Genomic DNA, 27955 nt, shown 5'->3' with positions numbered 1-27955 from the left:
TGCAGGTGAACGAGCCTCTGATAGTGTGGCTGATGTTATTAGGCCCTGTGATGGTGTCCCCTGAATAGATATGTGGGCACAATTGGCAACGGGCTTTGTTGCAAGGATAAGTTCCTGGGTTAGTGGTTCTGTTGTGTGGTATGTGGTTGTTGGTGAGTATTTGCTTCAGGTTGCGGGGCTGTCTGTAGGCAAGGACTGGCCTGTCTCCCAAGATTTGTGAGAGTGTTGGGTCATCCTTTAGGATAGGTTGTAGATCCTTAATAATGCGTTGGAGGGGTTTTAGTTGGGGGCTGAAGGTGACGGCTAGTGGCGTTCTGTTATTTTCTTTGTTAGGCCTGTCCTGTAGTAGGTAACTTCTGGGAACTCTTCTGGCTCTATCAATCTGTTTCTTTACTTCTGCAGGTGGGTATTGTAGTTGTAAGAAAGCTTGAGAGAGATCTTGTAGGTGTTTGTCTCTGTCTGAGGGGTTGGAGCAAATGCGGTTGTATCGCAGAGCTTGGCTGTAGACGATGGATCGTGTGGTGTGGTCAGGGTGAAAGCTGGAGGCATGCAGGTAGGAATAGCGGTCAGTAGGTTTCCGGTATAGGGTGGTGTTTATGTGACCATTGTTTATTAGCACTGTAGTGTCCAGGAAGTGGATCTCTTGTGTGGACTGGACCAGGCTGAGGTTGGTGGTGGGATGGAAATTGTTGAAATCATGGTGGAATTCCTCAAGGGCTTCTTTTCCATGGGTCCAGATGATGAAGATGTCATCAATATAGCGCAAGTAGAGTAGGGGCTTTAGGGGACGAGAGCTGAGGAAGCGTTGTTCTAAATCAGCCATAAAAATGTTGGCATACTGTGGGGCCATGCGGGTACCCATAGCAGTGCCGCTGATCTGAAGGTATACATTGTCCCCAAATGTGAAATAGTTATGGGTAAGGACAAAGTCACAAAGTTCAGCCACCAGGTTAGCCGTGACATTATCGGGGATAGTGTTCCTGACGGCTTGTAGTCCATCTTTGTGTGGAATGTTGGTGTAGAGGGCGTCTGCATCCATAGTGGCCAGGATGGTGTTATCAGGAAGATCACCGATGGATTGAAGTTTCCTCAGGAAGTCAGTGGTGTCTCGAAGGTAGCTGGGAGTGCTGGTAGCGTAGGGCCTGAGGAGGGAGTCTACATAGCCAGACAATCCTGCTGTCAGGGTGCCAATGCCTGAAATGATGGGGCGCCCAGGATTTCCAGGTTTATGGATCTTGGGTAGTAGATAGAATATCCCAGGTCGGGGTTCCAGGGGTGTGTCTGTGCGGATTTGATCTTGTGCTTTTTCAGGAAGTTTCTTGAGCAAATGCTGTAGTTGCTTTTGGTAACTCTCAGTGGGATCATAGGGTAATGGCTTGTAGAAACTCGTGTTGGAGAGCTGCCGAGCAGCCTCTTGTTCATATTCCACCATTCCTGGTCTATCCCCGGCAGAAAACCAGCATATAGACAGACACACAGACCCTTTGTTTCTCTCCCTCCTCCCAGCTTTTGAAAGTATCTTGTCTCCTCATTGGTCATTTTGGTCAGGTGCCAGCGAGGTTACCTTTAGCTTCTTAACCCTTTACAGGTGAGAGGAACTTTCCCCTGGCCAGGAGGGATTTCAAAGGGGTTTACCCTTCCCTTTATTTATGACAAGTCTCCTTACATGCCCTCTCCATAGCATGTGCAGCATGGATACAGTGGCTGTTCTGTACCAAGGGGCATCAGTCACGCTGTGCCCATGGTAAACTTCACCAGAAGGACACATTTTATTTTATGCAAATATATCTGTAAAATATAAGAGAATGTTTAGAGGTGAGAAAATAAGTTTCTATTTTAAATGTTTGGGAAATGTAAAGTTATCAGAGAAGAGAAAAAAAGAAAAGGATGGATCCGATGAAGTGAGCTGTAGCTCACGAAAGCTTATGCTCAAATAAATTTGTTAGTCTCTAAGGTGCCACAAGTACTCCTTTTCTTTTTGTGAATACAGACTAACATGGCTGCTACTCTGAAACCTGTCATTATGCAAGTCAGAGAAGAGGAGTTACAGATTCTCTTCTTACTTACCCCGGTGTCAGTTGGGAGTAACTCCATTTAGACACTGCAGCTGCTCAAATCTAAAACTAATGTGTGAGGAGAATCAGGGCATTGAGCACATTAAGATGCAATTTCATGGGATTGCAGCATACCCCTGACAGTATCAAAGCAGCACTTAGAAACCTGTGTACTTGTTGTCACGGAGTCCCCGGGCGATGCTCTGGAACTGCTCCCTATGAAGCCAGTCAGGACTCTGGGAAAGTCTCCTTTCTGCTAGCAGACTGTCTTCAGGACTCACAGCTCACACAACTTCTACCTTCCTAGGTCTGACCTCGGAGCGTTCAGCATCCTCTGCCCCTCCATGCACTTCCCACAGCGAGTCCGTCCAGGCAGGGTCCTGGGGAAGCCAGAGGGTCCTGCACCCCAACTTCGTAGTCAGACGTGACTCTCAGCCAGCCAGCTAGTAAAACAGAAGTTTATTAGACAACAGGAACATGGTCTAAACCAGAGCTTGTAGGTGCAGAGAACAGGACCCCTCAGCTGGGTCCATTTTGGGAGGCAGTGAGCCAGACAACCCCATCTGCACTTCACTCCATGTCCCCAGCCAGCCCCAAACTGAAACTCTCTCCAGCCCCTCCTCCTCTTGGCTTTGTCCCTTTCCCAGGCCAGGGGGTCACCTGATTCCTTTGTTCTCCAACCCTTTAGCTCTCACCTTGCAGGGGGGAAGGGCCAGGCCATCAGTTGCCAGGAAACAGGGTGTTGGCCATTCTTGGTGTCCAGACCCCTGCACACACCTGCCCTCTAGGGCTCTGCAACGATCATACACCCTTATCCCACCACCTAGATACTTAAGAACTGCATAGGGGAAACTGAGGCACCCCCACAATATTCAGAGGAAACATTAAGAAAAGTCCTGCTTCGTCACATCTCTCCCCCCTTCGAGACCGAACTGAGCGGGGTCACTTTTGCCGGTGACCCGGGGAAGTTCGAAGCCACCAGCATTCCCATGGATGCCCCAGCATCTCTCCTGTTCCTTGATGGGAGTTACACCAGGCCCTTCCAGTTTCACGCCCTCCCTTAGGTCGGGGTGGTCGATAGCACTCGCATGCCTCATGTGGGAAGGTTTATGCGGCCCGTGCCCTTTTGCCACCCCAAAACCCCCGGGGGTCAAACTGGGATAGGGTCTTCTCTCAGCGCTCAGTCTGGAGGCCTGCAATTTGGGCTCTGTTGGTTAAGAGCCCCCATCTTGGCCTGGGCCACATACTGTTCACTTACAGAACTAGCATGGAGACATCCCTTTCTCCACAACCTTGTCTCCCCAACAAGCTGGCCAAACACAGCCACTTGGTTATAGGACTGTTTAACTTTCTTAACAGCTTTCACTTCATCTGAGACCTTCTCAAAGCTGTCCACACTGGATCTTTCAACAGGAAAGTCAGTGGCTTCATTCACAACAGAAAATTTCTGGCTGTTAGGAACTGAAACTTTCTTGATTAAATCACTTTCACACCCTTCAGTTGCAATAAACTGCTTGCAAATACTACTATGAGGATTCCTTTCCCTAGGGCTTTTCTATGCAACAGTTCACCCTTCACAGAAATTCTGCCCTTACCCTCTTCACCTAGGGCTTGCTCTAGAGGAACACTTTCCTGAGCAACAACAGACTCTTTCTGGGTCTCACTTACATCTAGCCTCTGAGACCTCTGGCCCATCAGGAGGATTCCTACACAATCCCCTTTCAGGCAAACTTACAGACTTCCTAGGTAAAAGGTTAGAAGCAGTCTCCTTCCCTTTGCCACACACAAGTTCAGGAATCTTTTCCTTCTTGCTACAGGTTTCCACATCCTCAGTAGGTAACACATTCAAATCACCTTTCTGCTCTCCTTGTGCCCTGGCTAGGATCTCACCCTGATTAGACAGAGTTGCTACACTCTTTCCCAACAACACACTAGCAATGGGCAAAATACAAGCATCAGAATTGTCTGGTCTTTGGGATTTTACATAGACACTAACTGGATGCGACCTAGTTACAGTGCCAGTCTCCCTAGCAGACACAAACTTAGGACCATTCCCTTCATAGAATCATAGAATCATAGAATATCAGGATTGGAAGGGACCTCAGGAGGTTATCTAGTCCAACCCCCTGCTCAAAGCAGGACGAATCCCCAACTAAATCATCCCAGCCAGGGCTTCGTCGAGCCTGACCTTAAAAATATCTAAGGAAGGAGATTCCACCACCTCCCTAGGTAACGCATTCCAGTGTTTCACCACCGTCCTAGTGAAGAAGTTTTTTCTAATATCCAACCTAAACCTCCCCCACTGCAACTTGAGACCATTACTCCTTGTTCTGTCATCAGCTACCACCGAGAACAGTCTAGATCCATCCTCTTTGGAACCCCCTTTCAGGTAGTTGAAAGCATCTATCAAATCCCCCCTCATTCTTCTCTTCCGCAGACTAAACAATCCCAGTTCTCTCAGCCTCTCCTCATAAATCATGTGTTCCAGTCCCCTAATCATTTTTGTTGCCCTCCGCTGGACTCTCTCCAATTTTTCCACATCCTTCTTGTAGTGTGGGGCCCAAAACTGGACACAGTACTCCAGATGAGGCCTCACCAATGTCGAATAGAGGGGAACGATCACGTCCCTCAATCTGCTGGCAATGCCCCTACCTATACGTTCCAAAATGCCATTGGCCTCCTTGGCAACAAGTGCACACTGTTGACTCATATCCAGCTTCTCGTCCACTGTCACCCCTGGGTCCTTTTCTGCAGAACTGCTGCTGAGCCATTTGGTCCCTAGTCTGTAGCGGTGCATGGGATTATTCCGTCCTAAGTGCAGGATTCTGCACTTGTCCTTGTTGAACCTCATCAGATTTCTTTTGGCCCAATCCTCTAATTTGTCTAGGTCCCTCTGTATCCTATCCCTACCCTCCAGCGTATCTACCTCTCCTCCCAGTTTAGTGTCATCTGCAAACTTGCTGAGGGTGCAATCCACACCATCCTCCAGATCATTTATGAAGCTATTGAACAAAACCGGCCCCAGGACCGACCCTTGGGGCACTCCACTTGATACTGGCTGCCAACTAGACATGGAGCCATTGATCACTACCCGTTGAGCCCGACGATCCTGCCAGCTTTCTATCCACCTTATAGTCCATTCATCCAGCCCATACTTCTTTAACTTGCTGGCAAGAATACTGTGGGAGACCATGTCAAAAGCTTTTCTAAAGTCAAGGAACAACACGTCCACCGCTTTCCCCTCATCCACAGAGCCAGTTATCTCGTCATAGAAGGCAATTAGATTAGTCAAGCATGACTTGCCCTTGGTGAATCCATGCTGACTGTTCCTGATCACTTTCCTCTCCTCCAAGTGCTTCAGAATTGATTCCTTGAGGACCTGCTCCATGATTTTTCCAGGGACTGAGGTGAGGCTGACTGGCCTGTAGTTCCCTGGATCCTCCCCCTTCCCTTTTTTAAAGATGGGCACTACATTAGCCTTTTTCCAGTCGTCTGGGACTTCCTCGGATCACCATGAGTTTTCAAAGATAATGGCCAATGGCTCTGCAATCACATCCGCCAACTCCTTTAGCACTCTTGGATGCAGCGCATCCGGCCCCATGGGCTTGTGCTCGTCCAGCTTTTCTAAATAGTCCCAAACCGCTTCTTTCTCCACAGAGGGCTGGTCACCTCCTCCCCATGCTGCGCTGCCCAGTGCAGCAGTCCAGGAGCTGACGTTGTTCGTGAAGACAGAGGCAAAAAAAGCATTGAGTACATTAGCTTTTTCTACATCCTCTGTCACTAAGTTGCCTCCCTCATTCAGTAAGGGGCCTACACTTTCCTTGACTTTCTTCTTGTTGCTAACGTACCTGAAGAAACCCTTCTTGTTACTCTTAACATCTCTTGCTAGCTGCAACTCCAGGTGTGATTTGGCCTTCCTGATTTCACTCCTGCATCCCCGAGCAGTATTTTTATACTCTTCCCTGCTCATTTGTCCAATCTTCCATTTCTTGTAAGTTTCTTTTCTGTGTTCAAGCCCAGTTCCAAGTCCTTTTCCTTAGGAGCTTCTCTTAGGTGTTCAGTTGTGGGAGAGTGAAGAACAACAGATGATGTCACTCCCTGCCTTATATAGCTTTAGCATATGGCAGGAACCCTTTGTCCCAAACTCAGTTTGTGGAAAAACACTGGTATCCAAGATGAAATTCTGTGTCATGTGGCCTGGTCACATGTCCTTGCATACCTTGCTGAGTCATAGCAACCATTACTTACAAGCTGTTTGGAGCATTCTCAGGGATGTTTACCAGGTGGGGCATAAGCTTCTCCTAAAGCCTATTGTTTTTCCTAATGGCCCATTACCTTGAGTGGGCCCTTCATAGCCGACTATCTAGACTGGAAGCATTTTGCCTAGTGGGTGTCACCCAGGCGTGATTACATGTGAAATACAGATATGTAGTCAATATTCATAACTTCCGGTACAAAAATGATACATACATACAAATATGATAATCATATTTAGCAAATCATAAATTTTCCAGTGACACCTCACATGACCCATCTTGTACAAAATGCATCATCATAATGCCATTGTAACTTACAATTCATATTTGAAAACATTTATATTTGCCTGCATTTTAATTTTGTTTGAGAAACTGTGGTTGTATCTACAGGTCTGATACCAAGGACAGTAGTCTGGGGAAGAATCCTCTGCAGATTATATTTATATATGGGTCACTGCATTTAAAAAATGTGGACCTGATTCTCTAACTGCCTTGCAACGTGGAGTCTCACTTGAGCAAACAAGATGGAAAATGGGTTTATGGCAGTGATTTACACTCACTTTCCACTCCCTTCACTCAAGGGTAACTTTTGACACTAGGCAAAAAGCAGTGAAGAATCAGGCATGTGGTTTCTAAATTTCAGAAAATTGCATGTTAGGGTATGGCTATTGATACCTATGATAAATCTTACACTGCCCTCCCAATAAGTTAATACATTGGGTTAAATTCTTGGCTGCGATATTCAGTCTTCACTGAGTGCAATAGGATGTGGGAGCTGCAAAGGAGCTGGATGCAGTTCCTCGATCCTGGGGGCAAGAGAGGACCAGTTTGACACTCCGCATAGTTTAAGTCAAGATTGGATGTTTTCATGAAAGAGATGCTCTAGGAATTATTTTGGGGAAGTTCTGTGGCATGTGCTATACTGGGTGGGCAGACTAGATAACAATGATCCCTTCTGGCCTTGGAATCTACTAATCTGTGGTGAGTTAGCAATCAACCCTGAGCAAGGGCAGAGCATGGTTTTAGTGCCCCAGGAGTGGCCCTGGAGGGAGAGTGGGACTTAGCATACATGTGTCAAAAAGCTACATTGCCCCGTGTAAGGGTGGGGGGAGGGCAGAACCAAAGCTGCTCTCATTCCTTGTTTCTTCCCACTCCCTCCTGCCCACTTGCGCCGAGTGGGGGAACATAAGAGCGCTGTGAAGACTGTTTTCTGTGCACCGCTATGAATGGTTGTAGGGGCAGCTGGCTCAAGCTAGTAAGGAGGTGCCTTATGCCACTTTACTGCCTTGAGCAACCATGCAAGCTAGGGCAAAATCTGGTCCTTATTAAGTCAGCAATTTCTGTGGGGCTACAGAGCCCCTGAATCCCAGAGCAGCAGAAGAAGCAGCAGAAGAAGCTCGACTACTAAGTCAATGTACTAAGCTATGCCTCTGTCTCTCACTTGTTGGGATACATTATAGAACAAAATGTTGAAAATTAAACTAACAAGAAAAGTTGAATTGACAAGCATCTCCTCTGGCTTGGTCTCTTGCAGGGGTTGACTCAAACTGCTAGTCTGCAGTCGAGAGAAGACTTGATGAAAGTGTCTGGGAAGATAGAATGTGAAGGACCCAACCGTCACCTCTATGACTTCATTGGAAACTTGCGCTTAGATGGCCAAAGGTATCAACTTTACTGAAAGACTACAGTTGTCTTCTGTTAAGAAATATGTCTAATGTGTATCTGTGCACTGTGGCCTCCCTGGCAACATAGAAAGAACATAAAGGTATTTCTGTGGGTGACTGCTAACTGGTGCATGGGCCGGATCATCAGCTACTGTAAAATTGTGTAGCTCTATTGACTTCAACGGACAGTCTTTACCTTAAGTGGTAGAGGCCTGTGAGTTCTGGAACTAGAAGATGAGGGTTCAGTGTTCCCTCTAATTTTTCACACCCATGTGCAGAATGAATTTTATGTGCACCAGTATGGAGATGATGCGTGACACATAACAAAATTAATGTGGTAGGGGTGGAGTCGAGGAGTTTGGAGTGTGGGAGGGGGCTCAGGACTGGGGCAGAAGGTTGGGGTGCAGGGGTGTGAGGACTCCCCCAGCTCTCTCTCCCCGCAGCACCCTGGGCTGGTGGGGAGAGGCACCCCTCTCTGCCGTGGCAGCTCCGGGGCTGGGGCTGCAAGATAGGCACCCCTCCCCCAGTCCCTGCAGGTCCGGGCTGGGGCTGGGTTTGGGGAGGGCCGGCTGGGTTCGGGCCAGGCCGTCCAGGTTTGGGGTAGGGCCGGGCCGCCCAGGGTTGGGCTGGGGTAGTGGCGCCCTGTCCATGGCAAGTCTGGGCCGTGCCATAGTTGGGGCCAGGGGTAGGGCTAGGTTGGGGCTGGGGGAGGGGTGCCCTCCCCCAGCCACGACAGCTCCCTGGTTCCCTGAGCGCCTGTGCTGCATGAAATAGGCCGCTGCGCAACCGCGCAGCTTACAGAGAACTTAGCCAGGGTTCCAGTCCCACCTTGCAAATGATGCATGTTTATTATGGGAGAAGTGAGAGTCCCTTCATAGTTGAGCTTGCAGCCACAGTTCCTTTTTAAGGGTAATTTAGTTCCCTCTTGTAACTCTTAAAAGAAAAAGCTTCATGTTTCAGATGTATAAATTCAAGTATTATAATCCATAGAAATTAAAGTGCTTTAAAAAGAAGTGTCATTATGCTCATTTTATAGGTGGGGAAACTAAGGCCTGTTCTACACTAGAAAATCCAGTGTAATTAAGCTGACCTAAGCTCCAGTGTAAACAGTGCTAGGTTGATGGAAGAATTTTTCCGTTGACCGAGCTACCCCCCTGTCGGGGAGGTGGATTACCTACAGTGATGGGAGAACCCTTCCCATCAGCACAGATAGTGTCCACACTGAAGCGCAGCGATTCAGCTGTGCTGCTGTTTAGCATTTCAAGTGTAGATGCCCTCAGGCGCAGAGAGATGAAGTGCCTTGCCCCAGGTAACACAGCAGGCTAGTGGCAGAGTTGAGAATAGCACTTGACTCCCCTCGGACAGTCCACTGGATCCTGCTGCTTTCTGAAAATGTTTGTTACTTAGTGACTAAGTACTTTTTAAGATTAAAAGTCTTTGTAGTGGCTCATTTTTGAAAAGTTTGCCAATTGTCTAGTGCTGTTTATGTCCCTCTGTTTGCTCAATAGAAATCACATTAGCTGGAGTGTTATTTAGGGCAGCCTTGAGGCTGTTCTATAATATGCTGGATGACAAACTGGGAACTGTAGCCAGCTCCTTTGCAGCTCCCACACTTTGCTGCACTGTGCAGAGACTGGAAGACAGTCGAGGAATGAACTCAATGTATTTATTTATGTGTGGGCAGTGGCAGATTTATGCTGGAGGTCTCTGACTATTCATTTCCTTCGAAGTGCTGGGTTTTGTAAATGATGTGAAAGGGGAGTAACCAAGAAAAGAAGTATGTGTTCATATAATGAAAAATAACTTTCTTGAATTAGAGTATCTTCAGAGTCATTTAAAATATCTGTTCTTATTTTTTTCTTTGTTCTTGGCTTCTAGTCCGGTTCCCATTGGGCCTGACCAGATCTTGCTGAGAGGTGCACAACTTAGAAACACCCAGTGGGTCCTGGGAATAGTTGTATACACAGGACATGACACAAAGCTCATGCAGGTAAAATGGATTGGAAATAATAACTCGTGTGTGTTTTGATGGAACTCAGTATTCTCTCTTTCTGTATTCTGCCTGTCCTTATGAGTTGATTATGCAAAATAAAGTGTCCTGCATTACAAATATAATGACTTAGCATCCAGAAGCCTCGAGTGAGATTGGGACTCCACAGTGCTGGGTGCAGTATGTGCACTTAGTACCTGCCAGGAAGAGCTTACAACATACATTTTATACATGATTAAGGTTAAGATTTTGTCATAATTATTTTTAGTAAAAGTCACGGACAGGTTGCAGTCAATAAACAATAATTCATAGAAGCCTGAGCCCTGCTGCCCAAATGCGAGGTGGAGGGTGACAGCTTGAACCCCGCTGCCCAGGGCTCACCCTGTGGCACAGGGCTGATTGCCTGAGCCCCGCCGCACAGAGCTGACAGCCAAAGTCCCATTGCCTGGGGCTTAAATTCTGGAGGTCACCAAAAATCATGGAATCTGTGACAGACTCGTATCCTTATACATGATATATAGTACTAACTATTTTTAATCTAAATTTATAAAGTAAGTGCCATTGCAGCCTTCTCAGAGCACCACGGTAATGCAAGCTTTTCCTGACTCTCACGCAGAGAAGTATAGTAACAAGGAGAAGTAATGTCATCGGTGACTCTGCAGTATACCCCTGTTCACTTTCTGGAACAAGCAATCTTCTGTGGGCTGTAATCTAGGAAGAAATTATCTACTTCTAGAACAATAAATCCAGTTAAAACCTTTCCATGCATTAATATGTGCCCTGATCCTGCAAGTAGTTCTATTCAGCCAGGTTCCACCAGACTTTAGTTCAGCTCGTTTAAGATTTAAGGCTATAAAAGACAACTATACTTGGCTACTGTTGAACTGTGTCTAAAAACTTGCAGTGCACAAGAGCTGAGGGGAAGATATAAGGAGCATTTTCCCTCTTAGAGCCCTGTGCAGAAACTAGAGAAAATTCCAATCCCTGCATTCTTTTGAGGACAGTAACTGCTGCTCTCTGCTAGTGTTCCCCTGAGAGCTAGACCAGGGGTGGGCAAACTATGGCCCAGGGGCTGTATCCAGCCCTCCAGGCGTTTTAATCCGGCCCTCAAGCTCCTGCCGGGAGGTGGGGTGGGAGCAGGGTCTGGGGCTTGCCCCACTTCACGCAGCTCCCAGAAGCAGCAGCATGTTCCCTCCTCCAGCTCCTACACGTAGGGGCAGCCAGGGGGTTCTGCACGCTGCCCCCACCCCAAGCACTGCCCCCTCAGCTCCCATTGGCTGGGAACTGTGGCCAATGGGAGCTGCAGGGGCAGCGCCTGTGGACAGGGCAGCATGCAGAGCTGCCTGGCCGCGCCTCCCCTCCTTGAGATAAGCGCCACCTGGAGCCTGCACCCCGATCCCCTCCCACGCCCCAACCCCCTGCACCAGTCTTGATCCCCCTCCTGCCCTCCAAACCCCTTGGTCCCAGCCCAGAGTACCCTCCCGCACCCTGAACTCCTCATTTCTGGCCCCACACCAGAGCCCACAACCCAAGCCAGAGCCCTCACCCCCTCCTGCACCCCAACTCCCAATTTTGTGAGCATTCATGGCCTGCCATACAATTTCCAAACCCATATGTGGCCCTTGGGCCAAAAAGTTTGCCCACCCCTGAGCTAGACCCTCAGAGGCAGGGACATGGTCTTGTTCTTTACCTGCCTTGGCCATCAGAGTGGGATGAATAGGCTGGGGGGAGTGTGCTGAGCCCTCAGAAGAGATTGAGCATAGTACATGTCCCCTATGTCTGACTCACAACAGTAGTCTGTTAATCTCTGTGTGTCTGTGTTTGTGTATATAATACCACCATAGTGGCTAGGGGCCCTAGTCATAGACTTTGCATAAATACAATATTTAACTGGTTGGGAATGGAGTTTGAGAACAAAATAGCTAAGTCCACTGTTTTAAGACTCTGAAAATTAACTGTGTGCCAAAGAATTAAGAAGAACAGTCCCACTTTTGTAGTTATTGTAATATTATTTAGCAGTTTTTCTCACCATTTGCTATTGTTATTGCCATACTTAAACCAATTCTCAAGGCTGTTTCTGCTTTTGTTCAGAATTCAACCAAAGCCCCTTTGAAGAGATCAAATGTGGAGAAGGTGACCAACATGCAGATTCTGGTTTTGTTCTGCATTCTTCTGGTTATGGCCCTTGTGAGTTCTGTGGGTGCCTTACTCTGGAACAGAACACACGGCGAAGTCATCTGGTACCTTGGTTCAAATGGTGAGAGTTTGATTGCAGGTGGCCTATTGTCTATGTGTTAAAACAGTGAGAGCTTATAAATTTTGAGGATTCTGCAGAGCATGCCAGGCCATTTATCTTTGCCAAATAAATGCAGAGAGGCCCATAAATAAAAATCAAAGCCAGCAGCTAACTTTATTTGACAATGTATTCTAGAAACAGACTGCAGTAACTATGGAGCCCAGCTTGCCTGCGAATGTGCTGTTGAGGGATGCAAGATGTTCCCCACTCCCAAGGTTTGAGAATGCTGCTAGGCAGCTGTCCAAAAATAAAGGGGGATGTGAGACAACAAGAAGGAGAGTCAAATGCCAAGGGCCCCATACAGCAGTGCAAAATGCCACTCAAAGATGACCGAAAGGCTCCTTATTTCAGTTATGAAAAATTGTTTGGGGCAGTGTAACTTACTGAATTGGATACAGGATTTGTGGTATCATTCTCCTCTCTGTCTCTCAATCCTTTTGTCTACATACTTCAGCCACAACCTCTTTTCACCAGATCCTAGGCTGGTGTAAAGTGTCATAACTCCACTGGCTTTAATTTAATGCTGATTTATGTCAGCTGAGGATCTGTCCCTCTGCATTTTAGTTAGCCCATCTATAAATTGGAGGAGATGATCTCCCCTATATGGATATCCTGAAGATTAATGTTCACACGTTAAGAATTATTGCTGTCTTTGTATTTGCTGGACCAGGCTGTTCTAGCTTACAACAGACGGGGTAATTTTGCAATTGCAAATCTCTGATCCTGTATAGTGTGTGTGTTTCATTTAAGGACTCCATTTTTCTTCCTTTTTGCTATCTCTATTTACTTATGAGATTAAATAGTAATACAAAGGTATGGATATTGTGAAAACACTTCAAGATAGAATATAAGTCATTCTGCAGGAGAGAGATTTTTGGCATTTCAATTTATATTACAATCAGCTACAAAATGTGCAAGACATTGGCTGTTGTGTTACTGACACTATCTTGGGATGCAGACCTAAATAAATAAATGTCACTGGAATTGTGTAAATCTTTTACTGGCAGTGGTAAAACCGCTGGCAATGGCTGAGCTGTCATCTGTTTCAGATGAACTGCAATTATGGTACCTTTACTGAAAAAGATCCAATCTTTGAGGAGGAGTGGAGTGGCATTGATAGCAGGCTATACAGATCTTAAGACACATTCTTCATTGAACGAGCTTTGTCTTCAGTTTATGGCAATCATGTTCTTTCCATCTTCATCACTGTTACTGCTACTAGAGGGTGTTTTCTTAAAAAATAGTGTTGCCAGATTTAATAAAAATTCTATACAGGAAAAATATGAAACACAAGATATCTAAATGACTGAAGGAAGCAGTGATGAAGAGAAACAAATGGAATATGATTTGTAATGGAGAGTACTCAAAGGTTATAGGGACTGATCTCACAAACTGGTGTAAATTGAGAAAAACTTTGCTGAAATCAATGTAATATCATTCCTGAAAAACAGGTATAACTGAAGTCAAGATATGGCTCACAAGTATTGTCTCACCTAGGGAGATGCATTTTCAAAGCAGTCTCATGAGTTACACACATAGAACCAGTCATTCTTTCTTATTGTCGGAAAAGGGGAGTATACTTTATTCTTTCAAAATCAAACTTCAAACCTGGGTGCCTAACCAGAGTGCCTAATTCTCACAAATGTCTGGGTAGAAAAAAACTTCTTTTCCCATTAAGCCTGCCTCTTGGTTTTAGTTAGAGGCTGATCCAAGCTGCAGAAGATTCTTCTCCAGATCTGGATTTTAAACACTCCCAAGTTCAGAAGCATTTGGACCCAGATTTTCGTTTAGCCTGTCATAAATATTGAGCCATTTAAAAATTTAGATTTAAACTAGATTTCAAAACTTCTGAGCATTCAGGGGTGTTCATCTCTGGCTCTCACCTCTGCCTTTTCAGTTTTCTCCCAGATTCATTTGCCTGGATTCTTCAGTTCCCATACTTTTAAATGACTGTTTTTCTTATGCTCAGTTGTACTTGTTATTTCTATGCATTTATTTGGGCAACTTATCTAGCATATTCAGTGCTGGTAAAACCATTTTATTTGGATACCTTATTTAGTTTTAATTACACAACTCTTTGATTGTGATCTTTTTTGAATTCTCACCAGAGTGAATAGTTTACCGAACTTGCCAACACTGGAAGCTATAAATACAGATAGTTGGTGAAAATAATTGGGACACACCTTCTAACTCTATTAACATATGTGGAACAAAACCAGCTTTTTGGAGAGTCAGAGTGAAAATATGCTGCTAGAAACAATATCTGTGGCTCTTCAGTGGGGACAGATGGCGTGTATACAGGATTACCAGATCCCTTTGGACTATGGAATATTGCACTTCTAGTAACCTGCTTACAGAACTGAAAATAAACTCAGTTACTCACAAATCTAAATCTCATGTTTCACACAGTGTGCATGCAGCATAGCTAGCCTTTCCCTTTTTATGAATTTGGATGTAATATGTGTAGGGCCCTACCAAATTCACAGTCCATTTTGGTCAATTTCACGGCCACAGGATTTTAAAAATGTTAAATTTCATGATTTCAGCTATGTAAATCTGAAATTTCCTGGTGTTGTCATCGTAGGGGTCCTGACCCAAAAAGGAGTTGGGGGGTGTGTGTGGGGTCACAAGGTTATTGTAGGAGGGGTTGCGGTACTGTTAGCCTTACTTCTGCGCTGCTGCTGGTCGCGGTGCTGCCCTTAGAGCTGGGCATCTGGAGAGCGGCGGCGGCTGGCCAAGAGCCCAGCTCTGAAGGCAGAGCCACCGCCAGCACCAGTACAGAAATGAGGATGGGGGCATGATTTGATATTGCCACCCTTCCTTCTGCGCTGCTGCCTGCAGAGCTGGGCCCTCAGTCAGCAGCCGCCGCTCTCCAGCCACCCAGCTCTGAAGGCAGCAGCGCAGAAGGAAGCAAGGCATGGTATGGTGTTGCCACCTTAGTTCTGCGCTGCTGCTGGCGGTGGCTCTGCCTTTTTTTTATGTAAAAAGTCTTCTTTTGTTTCTCATCTTTAAAAACAACACATTGGGTGAGATTTTCACTTTTCAGTGCTATTTTATTCTATTCAGGTTCTTACACCATGCTATCTGAGCACTTGTTATGGGAGGGGAACCAGGATAAAGAAGTTATGTGCACCGTGACAGCTCCTGGGGGCATTGCGTCTGATGGGCTTGATTCTGATCTCCATTGCACCATTTTTTACATTTTTTTTCAGAAAGTTAACTGGAGTTTGTCCTGAATTTGTACTGGTGTAAGTGAGATCAGAATAAGGACCACGGTGTCCAGGAGTGTACACAAACAGCATAGTCTACAACCTTCAATAGAATGAAGCGTGCTGGCAGGAGTGGAGTGGGGCAGGGCCATGACCTTGATTTAGTTTTGCCCTGCCCATTGCTGGCATTGCTTTCTGCACTGGAACCTTGTGTGCCACGAAAGCAAGAAGCAAGATTTTGCTTGTCTCCTGTGTAGGGGCTCAAGGTGGAAGGTAAATGCTTTGAGCCCTCACCTACCCACATAAGGGTAGACACAATGTAGCCCTTTTCAATAAATTGAATAAATTCAATAAATTGAAAAGGTCTGTTTTGTGGAGAACATAGATGTTCATCTGTTTATGCCATTGGTTTTAAATGGGAACTCTCCACAGTATGAACACTGTAAAACTGCATGGTTGATTGAATACGAACACATGCCTTGTTAGTGACCTTACCCTATACCTTTCGGTCCACAGAAGAGCTCTATGTCAATTTTGGATACAATCTGCTAACATTCATAATCTTGTACAACAACCTCATTCCCATCAGTCTCCTGGTGACCCTGGAAGTCGTCAAGTTTACTCAGGCTCTTTTTATAAACTGGGTAAGTAGCAAGAACAAAAAGTTGGTTAATAAATTGTGGTTTTGAATGTCGCATTGGTGTAAAACCCTTAAAATCAAGGTTTCAGAGTAGCAGCCATGTTAGTCTGTATTCGCAAAAAGAAAAGGAGTACTTGTGGCACCTTACAGGCTCTAAGGTGCCACAAGTACTCCTTTTCTTTTTCCTTAAAATTAAATTTGTCACTTTTTTGTCAGTGTCTCTTTAGTTATTGCCTTTGCAAGACCAATTAATAGTTCAGTGAATCTGGTCAATGCTAGTTTGCTGGTCCATGCCACCAGGGCTTGAAAACACCACTTGCCTGTAGAAAGGTTTCCTGCATGAGTGCCATCCATTTCTGCAGTTTCTAAGCTTCCATTAGAAAAAAAAAATAGCTTTTCGCACTTTTGGTTGCTAGGAAAGCCTTCTGAACACGAAATGAGTGTGAACAGGTAGTGTCATCTTCCTGAGCCTTTTGGCAAACTGGTTGTAGTGACTCTTCTGCAACTCATAGGTTTCCTAAGATTCAGCAGAGTGAAAAATGACCAGTATCTTGTCATTTTTTCAGTTATCCTATTCAGAACCCTGGGGGCCACTGTGAAAGTAAAACATGGTCAGGTCACTTTCACTCTGGTGATGCTTGAGCTGCAATGTGTGTCCACAGAGTGCAGGTTGGGAGTGGCTCATGTCACTAAATAGTGACCTCTCTGGTCAGGTAAGGAACTGAAGTGGCAGTTTTCATACGGATTCCCGTTCAGTCCCCTTGGGCACAAAGGTGAGGGCTGTGATGTGCCTGGAGGTTGGAAGTTGTGGAAAATGTATCATGTGCATCTGGCTGGGTGTGTGCATGTGTACAACCTCAGGGCTTCAGCATGGCTGTAGAAAAAGACCTCTAAAAAAAGATAACCCCAGATGAAGTTACATTTATTTTGCCTATGCGATTTTTATGTGAGTATAACTGAATCATTTCCAAGCTGAGTCATCTGGAAAATTGCTTCTCGGATTACTGGCACATGCAGTAGGTATTTTTGCAATGTATTCCACTTAAATGCAATGATGTAAACAGAACTGGTTGTAGTACAGGTGAGCAGTTTTTCTGTTTAGAAGTGAGGACTTCTAAGTTGATTAAACTATGTATCTGTTTTCACTTTTCTTTCAGGACATAGATATGTATTATCAAGAAACAGATACACCTGCGATGGCCAGAACGTCAAACCTTAATGAGGAGCTTGGGCAGGTGAGAGAACCTCATTGGGAATATCATACTTGTCCTATAACGTAGGAGAAACACATGAAAAGGTACCATAGAAAGGCAATGATTTTCTTATAATAATTATAGGCTTTTCTCTGGTCCACCTCAATGTAATATCTGACCCTGAGATAGGGAAGCTCTATTTTACAGGTAGATAATTGAGCTGCACAGCAAGATTAAGTGTCTTGTCCAAGGTCACTTAATTCCTGACTCTGACGTAGACGATTTGAACCCAAATCTCCTGCGTCCCAGTTCAGTGCCTGAACCAAAAGACCATCTTTCCTCCTCCAAGGGGCCAGATTCTGCCCTGGAATGTGTATATTTGTCACATTCTGGGGTGTAGTTCAGACCAGTTAAGGGCTGTGTCACCACTTGCCCTGCAAGCTGGGGTGCTCCCAATTCTTTGCTGCTGTAACTCCCAACCTGGGCTCTTCAGAACCAGCCAAACAGCATGCAGATCACCCCCTGAGTATCTGTGTATAGCTGCAGCCTACTAGCAACACTCCATTCACACTCTGGCTCCCACTAGCCTTGGTTACCACTTGAAGGGTGACCCCCAACACACCCTGCCCTGAATTTTCCCAAAAACGTGTGTTCTGCACTGTCCAGCCCGCTCCTGGACAATAGAGATATTAGAAGTCTGTTGCCCTTGCAAGGGGTCAATATTCAACAGTTTGTTTTTTAACTGGAGTTACCCAAATCATTCAGTTTAAACACAACACTGGATTAGTTTTGATTAAAACAAGTTTATTTAACTACAAAGAGATAGGTTTTAAGTGAGTACAAGAACAAGGCAGTAAAGTCAGAAATGGTTACCAGAGAAATAAAGATAAAATGCTTTCTAGTAACTAAAACTTACCGAGCTAGACTTGGTTCTAGGTAAAATCTGTACCACGTGTTCCTAGCAACATTGCTTGCCAAATTTTCATGTTAGGGTCCTTCCCAAAATCAAAAGCTAGTGCTTTTGTCATCTTGGGTGAAAGAGAGAAAGAGAGATAGAAAGAGATAATATCCGGAGTGGTTTTGGCCCTCACTTTTATAGTCCAGTCACTCTTTGAAATGCATTTTCCTGATGGCTACCCCTAGATAAAGTTCCTTCCCACTTTGAGGATGGAGACAGGGAGTCTGGTGGTGAAAGAGGTTCCATGTTTTTGTCTGTTAAAATGCAGATCGATCTGTCCCTGACTGCCTTTGTTGCCAAAGAATGGCCACTTGATTAATTAAACTTTGATGACAACTGGCTAGAGGTGTCAGCTTGTCCTTTGTCTTTGATAAACAGGCTTACCCCTTCCCCAGACGTGTCTGATAAACACATTTCCATCATCATCTCAGCTTATCTTCATAACTTTACATATAATGTTGCTACCCACATTTCACCATGATATTATTGATCAGCAAGTGATTAGCTTTCAAATGATATGTCACAAGGCATATTTTGTACAAAGATTGTTACAGTAGTGGGAAGGGTTTTAATACAGGGATGCATTCAGTCGGTGTTCTTCCTGTTAATTTCTGTAGGAGCTGCTGGAGTATATTTGAGGGCAGTTTGATCTAAAGTGTTGCCTCAGTTTTTATTAAGGTCTGTTTTAGAACATCATAAATCTACTCTGAGGCTGCAGGCTTGTACATGTGCCCTCATTGTCCTACAGACACATGGACTGCATGCCATCTATTGAGATATGAGATATTGAACCCTGGTGAGTGTGGTTAACAGCGCTCAATTTTGGAATCCAGGTTGGGGGAAGGGCTGTTTCTTCCCTCACTGACCTCTGTGCAGAGTATTTGCTAGAGATGAGAGATTCATAGATTTAATGTCAGAAGGAAGCATTATGCTCATCATAGTTCCACCTCCTATGTAACACAGACATAGAATTTCACTCAGTAATTCCTGCATCAAGCACCATAACTTGCAGTTGAAAAACAGCAGACCATTTTAGAAAGGTGGTGACCTTGTATCTCAGGTCAGTAGATGCATGATTTTATCCCAAAGCTTTCATTCTAATTCAGCACTCTGAATCTCTAATTAAATTGTTCATTAAATCCTAGCTGTCCCTTCTAACTTTTTATAAGACCAGGTGCAAATGTTGTACTCTTTATTCTGCAACAAGGAAAATAGAAAGACATTAGTGAATCTCTCTTCATCCAATTCAGTCATTCCTGAACTGGATGAATAGCAAGTCACTGTCACGGTTGGGCCGCAGGCAGCCGAACCTAATAGTAGGAGCCCGAGTCCACGGTCACGAGACAGGAGTCAAGAATCAATTGGTTTGGAATACTGGGAGGTCAGAAGCAGGAGAGAAACTGGCGATCAGAACAAGAGACAGGTCAAGTCAGGATACCAATGGGTCAGAGGTAGAAAACAAACTGAAAGTCAGATGCCCTGAGTAAAGGCAGGTCAGAATGCCAAGGGATCAAGCCAGGGAAGCATGAGCAGGTAGTAGGAGCTGGTAGCAGGAAGCACAAGGCCATTGTCTAAAGCAGGGCAGAGCCCACTTGTTCAGATGACCTCCTGGTCCTGCTGTTGGCTTAAGTAGGGTCAGTAGGCCAATCAGCTGCTCTGGGACTCCACCAATCTGGCCTCAGGGATGGCGCCTCCCACTGGGGCTGGGCTTCATGGATCTCAGGTAAGCTGTTGCCAGTAACTGCCAAGTGAGGAGCTGGCATGAAGCTGCTTCCATGAATCTTGCTGGCCCAGGTTTGAAACCTGTGGAGTCATGACATTTGCATTCTGACAAGAGCATTTATTGTAAGTCCTTCGAGGCAGGAACCATCTGTTTTGTTGTGTTTGTACAGGAGCTAGCTCATTGGGGTCCTGGTCCATGACTATGATAATACAAATAATTAGTGATAATAATGATTAATAATGTCTCAACCTATTCTAGTTAGTGTATAAAATATGTGCGGTCGCTCAGAACTTTTCTGTACAATTCTGAATAACAAATAGAATATTTTTCAGAGTTAAGGAACTTCCCAATCAACTTTCCCAAAATAAAATTCCAGAAAATGTGGAGACCTTACAGGCAGAATTTCTATTGTAACATTCAAAAATGTTTATCACTGTTAGATACATATATTCATTATCATTTAACTTTTTAACATGCCAAATCTTTACATTGAAAATTTATAATGGACCTTTTTATCTAAAGCCCTTTCCCAGCAGAGTTCTAGGCTTGTGCATAGCAGATTTACTGAAAGCACAGTTTTTAACAGGGTGGTTGACACTGTTTTGACTTCTTAGAGTAAGACTGGTCTTTCCCCCATGCCAACAATTTGAATAGTGGGAATTCTGATTTTAATCTGGAATCCTTTGGATCCTCAGGGCTTTTATATCTCGTAATGAAACGTACAGTTTAATTAGGCTAGCATGCATCTAATTTACATATATCTTAATGTATCCATCAGTCCTTGATTTAATTATCATTTGCTTGAGGTAATTAGGTAACTTGTCTTGGGTTTTTTGTATTTTCAATTTGATAGCTGGATCATAAATGTCCCTCTGTCTAAAATGATAGTCAGTGCTGAATATATTAGGAGTCACACTGGGTTGGAAGACAGTTTCCATTTTAAGCCCAGTTTTAGGCAACCTCTCTGACATAAAACTTTGAGTGCCTCAGCCTTTGGCTACTCATTCTGAGATATATGAATTTGAGACACCAGTTTACAGGAGGCTTTGAATATCTGTTCTCTGAATTTAAGCCCCCATTAGCTGACTCAAGTTGGGCACTCAAAAGTTGAGGCACACAAAATCACTAGTCATGTTTGAAAAGGCAGGCCTTCATGTTTAGCTGATAGAACAAGTTAATTTTGAGTTGCGGATATTCTAAAATGACCAGGGTATGTAGGTAGGTTGTGGAATTGCAGTCATTGGAGATTTTTAATAATAGGTTAGACAAACACCTGTCAGGGATACTTAATCCTGCCTCAGTGTGGGAGGATGGACTAGTTGACCTGTTGTGGTCTCTTCCAGCCCTTCATTTCTATGAATGCTTTTTTCTTCTGAGGGACATTTTTATAATTTGTTTAAATCAACAGTTTGACTTATCTACAAATGTGTCTTCCGAACTAGGACTCCATAAAAATGTGTGCAATGGACTGACTCTACTTTCTAATGTTTACTTTACCAGTTAAGTTGTTCAAAGCCAAAGAGGGTTACATAAAGTACAAGTTGTAACTGCTCAGCATATAACTAGGGCTGATCAGGTAATATTTGTGGAATAATTTTTAATGTATTTCATGGTAATTCTTGAATAGTCAAGAAATGTAAATTATATGAAATTTTATTAATACAATGAATATATTTTCATTATTAGCCCAGGTCTGTTCTAGAGGCCCCTTTTGAGGCCTCATGAAGATAAGCATAAAAGGATTGGTACATTACTTTTAAATAAACCTAAGGAAATCCTAGTACAAAAGCACTGCTAAAATAGAGTTAAGGCTGAGAATAGATCTTTCTTAAAACCAGTTTCATAGGAAAATTTAAAATAACAAAATAAGGACATGTTCAAAAATCTGGAAATTCTGTTGAGGATCCAGGGCCAAGTTCCTATGAAAAAAATTAAGTTTGCCCTGTTGAATGTGTGAGTCACAACAGCATAAGACTTTTGTTTGAAGGTATGAGCCTTTCAGGTTATATCTGGTACAAGGGAATTAATATCCTTATTATAAAGGTGTAGAGGCAGTGATGAGCTGCCAAAATCTTAACAACGGGTTCCCTCCTCACCCCAGGAGGGGGTCATTCATCATCCCCGCCCCCCGGCACTCCTGCCCCATCCATGCCCTCCCCTGTCCCCTGACTGCCCCCAGAACCAGGCAGGAGGGTCTTGTGGGCCACCGTAGTGGGTGACCACCCCACCCCTAAGAGCCAGAGGCACCTGCCAGGGGGCGAGGTGGGGAGTCCCGGAGGTGCTTACCTGGGGCAGCTCCCAGGAAGCATCTGGGAGGTCCCTCTGGCTCCTAGGGGCGGGGGAGCGGCCGCTCCCCCACTGATCACATCAAAAGTGGCACCTTAGGTGCTGACTCCCTGGGTACTCCGGGGCTGGAGCACCCACAGGGAAAATTTGGTGGGTGCAGAGCACGCACCGGCAGCTCCCCACCCTGCGCCCGGCCCCAGCTCTCCTCACCTCCGCTCCTCCTCCTCCCCTGAATGCACCGCCCTGCTCTGCTTCTCCGTGCCCCCCGCCGCCAGCTTCCCACGAATCAGCTGTTTGGCGGGAAGCCTAGGAGGGCTGAGAAGCAGGCGGCGGCTTCCCGCTCAGGCCGAGGGTGGCGGAGGTGAGCTGGGGCGGGGAGTGGTTCCCCTGCGCGCCCCCCGGGTTACCTGCTGCTGCGGGGGCGGCCCTCCTCGCACTCCCCTGCCCCAGCTCACCTCCTCCTCCTGTCAGATATGTGGGAAATGAGCAATGGGACATCGTGGTCTCTGATTCATAACAGGAATGTGAGGAGGTACTGGTCTCCAGCCTGTAAGTGATGGATGGATTTTCAGTTCACAGGACCTCATACAGAATTTTTTTGAATTAAAATTGGTGTTGGATCCTTAACTGAGAATTTACAGACACTTTTTTTTTTAGCATTTTGTTCATTTAAGCTTCTGGCGCTATATCTTCAGCTGGTGTAAATCAGCAGAGCTCCACTGATTATAGTGAAGCTCTGACAATTTATACTCGCTCAAGATCTGGTCCTGACTTGTTTTTAGAGGAAATATATTACCAATATTAACTCTTATTTTAAATATTTTTCCTTGGAATTTGCCTATAGCTTTTGTAAGATAGAACTAATCATCTCTGACAAACTGCAAAAAGTTTGCATTGGCCTGTACTGCTGTATTTCCTAAACATGCATACTTTCTTGTGATTTTTTTTTTATTTAATGTATATTTTCCTTTTGTTTGGACTGTTCTTCTATGCAAGTTAATCTTGTGAACTTGCTACAATTGTTTCATTTGTATTCTAGGTAAAATACCTGTTTTCTGATAAAACAGGCACGCTAACATGCAATATTATGAACTTCAAGAAATGTAGTATTGCTGGGGTGACATACGGGTAGGTACTATTTCTATAAACTCCCTAGCTTAATCATTCATTTTATTAATTCCGCAAATTGGTTTTCTGTTCTGTAACAAAATTAAATTTAACTGTGTGGTTATATTAACAGAAATTCATTTCTGTGCCCATAAAATAAATTGTTAGTTTCTCCTGCAGTATGAATTATGGAACGCAAAGGTTGAAATAATTTAAATGTGATGGTTGAAGGGTTTGTTTGAATAAGATGTTCTCCTCTTCCTCTTACCTAACTGGTTAGAATGAAACAAGTGGTTCTAAATGAGTTTCAGGCCTTTCATCATAGGGTTTTCCTTAGGGGAACCCAATGTTGGGTCAAGACCTTATCCAACTAAAATCATTGACTTCAGCTGAACTAGGATTTAGCCCATCGTTCATATTTAGTGACCAATTCTTTATTCTTTTGTTTGGTAACACTCCCCCAGAAAGGGCAACTACTTCTCATTTTTATGCTGTCTGCTTTAAATTGTTGGGTTTGTTTATTTTTAATACAAAGAATCAATCTGGTTTCTAGCTCCTGGGAACCTGTGCAGGGGTGCATAAACCTCAGTATGGAATCTTCTGTGGCCAAGTTTTTGACATAAAGTCTCTATGTCTTTAATTTCTTCTCTTTTGCCTCTCCTAAAAAACTGGTTATACTTTATGTGGTCTGCCAGTTTGTAAAGCTCTTGTGAAAGTATATGAATTGCCCCATTTGAAATCAATTGCCTATCTGGCCATTTGCACATGTTGTCATGGTAACTGCTTGTACAAATTACACATGCTGTTATTAGTGTGTTCTAGGGCATGTCCCTAGCATTCTGATTCCTTAAAAATCTATCCATTAATGTTGATGGAAATCAGGAAGTGTCCTTAGTATTTAAGGTCCCATCCAAAATAGCCTTTCAGGGTATGTTACATGGTATTTAATTTAAGTCTTTGGAAGGAGGAAGGTTAAATCTATGCTACAATTTGATAAAAGTTTCCAGGGTATTAGTGTTTCAAACCTGGGTTTTTTTTAACCACTTAGCTCTATGTTGTCATATACTCCCTTTCTTTTATCAAACTAGCTAATAATTATACATTTTTTCCTTCTTTTAGTCACTTTCCAGAGTTGGAAAGAGAACGTTCATCAGAAGACTTCAGGTAATAATCATTGACTGGAACTAGTTTGGGACTATACAAAGGAAGACCTCTAACACATATCTAACACATATGAATGAAAGATTATTGTTTGTCCAAATTTTAGAGCCAGAATGGAAAAGTCCAAGGGATAAAGTCACTTCTGAATTGTCTGCCCCACATGGCTGTGTCCACTTACAGTTAGGGTGCAGAGGTGGAACTTAGATTTTGTCTGAGGCACTGAGGCCAGTCGGTAGAGCCCCCAAAGTGGGTAGGACTAACGTGGGAGTGAGTGGCTCAAACTGGGTGGGAGATGTTAATTCAGTGCTACTCCCCATGTGGCCTGTGAAACCACGGCCACAGTTGGAGTGAAGCTTCCTAATAGTACAGCTGCCTCCATAGATGCAGGAGTAGTGAATCTTGCCCAGAGGCTTAAATTTACTGATTGCAGAGGGAGTAAGGGAGAGGTGACTTTTGTTATAAAATGTGGTGTGTGAATATGGTTTAAATAACTAGCAAGAGGGATCACAAACTAGGGGGAAAGAGCTTTTCCTTCAGAGCATGGTACAAAACACTCATTTTGTTCCAGGTCTCTACCTGAGTAGGGAAGAGTCTTGATTTAGCGTTTGTGCTGCTTATTTAGGGGAATGCTTAAACTTCAGGTTGTTGTACCTGATGTGTTTTTAAATTTCTGAATGGCCCCCAAAGCTTTGTGATGGACACGTGTATTATAAATGGTAATAAATATGTAACTATGTATGTATTAAATATGTATTAAACTAGCGTTTCTCAAACTGGGGTCTGCAAGGGTACTCCAGGAGATCCGTGGGCCCCGCTGATCAACTCCTCTTCCCTCTCCCTGCCTGAACTCTTCCCCCCTCCCTCCCAGCACCTCCTGCATGTCGGGAACAGCTGTTCTCCGGCTTGCAGAAGGCACTGGGAGGGAGAGGGAGGAGTGGGGACAGGGCACGTTCCGGGGAGGGAGCAGAAAGCGGTAGCGGTGGAGCGGGGGCAGGAAGAGGAGCGTCGGGGGTGGGGCCTTGGGGAAGGAGTGAAATGGGGGTGGGGACTGGGGCTGAGCGGAAGGGTTGGGGGGGTGTGAAATTTTTTTAATCAAAATGGAGGTCCTCGGGTTGCTAAAGTTTGAGAACCGTTGTATTAAACAGTAATAAATCCCCAGGACCAGATGGTATTCACCCAAGAGTTCTGAAGGAACTCAAATGTGAAATTGCAGAATTGCTAACTGTGGTTTGTAACCTATCATTTAAATCATCTTCTGTACCAAATGACTGGACGATAGCTAATGTGATGCCAATTTTTAAAAAGGGCTCCAGAGGTGATCCCGCAATTACAGACCAGTAAGCCTGACTTCAGTTCCGGGGAAACTGGTTGAAACTATAGAATCATAGAAGATTAGGGCTGGAAGAGACCTCAGGAGGTCATCTAGTCCAACCTCCTGCTCAAAGCTCCTGCTCAACCCCAACTAAATCATCCCAGCCAGGGCTTTGTCAAGCTGGGCCTTAAAAACCTCTAAGGAAGGAGATTCCACCACCTCCTTAGGTAACCCATTCGGGTGCTTCACCACTCTCCTTGTGAAATAGTTTTTCCTAATATCCAACCTAAACCTCCCCCACTGCAACTTGAGACCATTGCTTCTTGTTCTGTAAAGCACAGAATAGTAAAGAACAGAATTGTCAGACACATATATGAACATAATTTGCTGGGGAAGAATCAACGTGGTTTTTGTAAAGAGAAATCATGCTTCACCAGTCTACTAGAATTCTTTTAAAAAAGCCTTTGAGAAGGTCCCTCACCAAAGGCTCCTAAGCAAAGTAAGCTGTCATGGGATAAGAGGGAAGGTCCTTTTGTGGGTCGGTAACTAGTTAAAGGGTAGGAAATAAATGATAGGAATAAATGGTCAGTTTTCAGAATGGAGAGAGGTAAATAATGATGTCCCCCGGGGTCTATACTGGGACTAGTACTGTTCAACATATTCATAAATGATCCTGAAAAAAGTGGTAAATAATGAGGTGGCAAAATTTGCAGATGATACAAAACTACTCAAGATAGTTAAGTCCAAAGCAGACTGCAAAGAGCTACAAAGGGATCTAACAAAACTGGGTGAGTGGGCAACAAAATGGCAGATGAAATTAAATGTTGATAAATGCAAAGTAATGCACATTGGAAAACATAATCCCAACTATACGTATAAATAGATGGGATCTAAATTAGCTGTTACCTCTCAAGAGAGAGATCGTGGAGCCACTGTAGATAGTTCTCAGAAAACATCCACTCAGTGTGCAGCAGCAGTCAAAAAAGCTAACAGAATGTTCAGAATCATTAAGAAAGGGATAGATAATAAGACAGAAAATGTCATATTGCCTCAATATAAATCCATGGTTTTCCCACATTTTGAATACTGTGTGCAGATGTGGTTTCCCCATCTCAAAAAAGATATATTGGAATTGGAAAAGGTTCAGAAAAGGCGTGACAAAAATGATTAGGAGTATGGAACGGCTGCCGTATGAGGAGAGATTAAAAAGACTCGGGGGATATGATAGAGGTCTATAAAATCATGATGTGGAGAAAGTAAATAAGGAAGTGTTATTTACTCCTTTTCATAACACAAGAACTAGGGGTCACCAAATGAAATTAATAGGCAGCAGGTTTAAAACAAACAAAAGGAAGTATTTCTTCACATAACTCATGGTCAACCTGTGGAACTCTTTGTCAGAGGATGTTGTGTAGGCCAAGACTATAACAGGGTTAAAAAACCTAGACAAATTCATGGAGGATAGGTCCACCAATGGCTGTTAGCCAGCATGGGCAGGGATAGTGTCCCTAGCCTCTGTTAGCCAGAGGCTGGGAATGTGTGACACTTGATGATTACCTGTTCTGTTCATCCTTTCTGGGGCATCTGGCATTGGCCACTGTCGGAAGACAGGATACTGGGCTAGATGGACCTTTGGTCTGACGTGGTATGGCTGTTCTTATGTCCTTAAGTTAACTTGCAATCTGATCAAGAACCTTCTGAATGGAAATACCTAGGCAGCTGACATGAGGGCATCTTTTGTTTAAAACAGTTTTTTTAAATAGAAAAATTTTTAAAAATAGGAGGCCTCCAGAGGGGTCTCATGGCGAAACCCTGGCAGGGAGCTTTAGGCAAGAACTGTCACTGCCACTGTAACTGATTCAGATTGAAATGAGGCAGGAAAGAAGAGATGCCAGAGGAAGGGTGTGAACTGGCTGTGAATGACAAATACAGGTTAGCGATGAGGAAGGTGTGCGTTGGAGTTTCTGTCCCAGGAAACAGTTGAAAACTGGATGCAATTCCTTTTCTGCCAAAAATGTTGAGCCTTTTCCCTCTGTCCTTACCGGTGTTTTTGTTTCATTTTAATTTCATTTTTCTTACCTTTGGCCAAGTGAATTGGGCTTCCCT

The 27955-nt window shown here is 44.3% G+C and overlaps 1 protein-coding gene across 2 annotated transcripts in view; it reads left to right on the top strand.

Annotated features, from left to right (window-relative positions):
• The window catches only part of ATP8A2 (ATPase phospholipid transporting 8A2), a 668324-nt gene that overhangs the window by 133065 nt on the left and 507304 nt on the right, over nucleotides 1-27955 (top strand). For both annotated transcript variants that reach the window (XM_077809582.1, XM_077809591.1), the window contains 7 exons: nucleotides 7845-7972; nucleotides 9853-9964; nucleotides 12056-12221; nucleotides 15986-16113; nucleotides 17267-17344; nucleotides 23309-23397; nucleotides 24496-24540. In XM_077809582.1, the coding sequence (XP_077665708.1) occupies nucleotides 7845-7972; nucleotides 9853-9964; nucleotides 12056-12221; nucleotides 15986-16113; nucleotides 17267-17344; nucleotides 23309-23397; nucleotides 24496-24540 (746 nt within the window). The remainder of the gene's footprint in view (nucleotides 1-7844; nucleotides 7973-9852; nucleotides 9965-12055; nucleotides 12222-15985; nucleotides 16114-17266; nucleotides 17345-23308; nucleotides 23398-24495; nucleotides 24541-27955) is intronic.

The sequence above is a fragment of the Eretmochelys imbricata genome, chromosome 1, assembly GCF_965152235.1.
Source record: "Eretmochelys imbricata isolate rEreImb1 chromosome 1, rEreImb1.hap1, whole genome shotgun sequence".
NCBI classification, from domain to species: Eukaryota; Metazoa; Chordata; order Testudines; family Cheloniidae; genus Eretmochelys; species Eretmochelys imbricata.
Note: the sequence above shows the minus strand (reverse complement) of the source record. Positions and strands in the feature narration are given on the sequence as shown.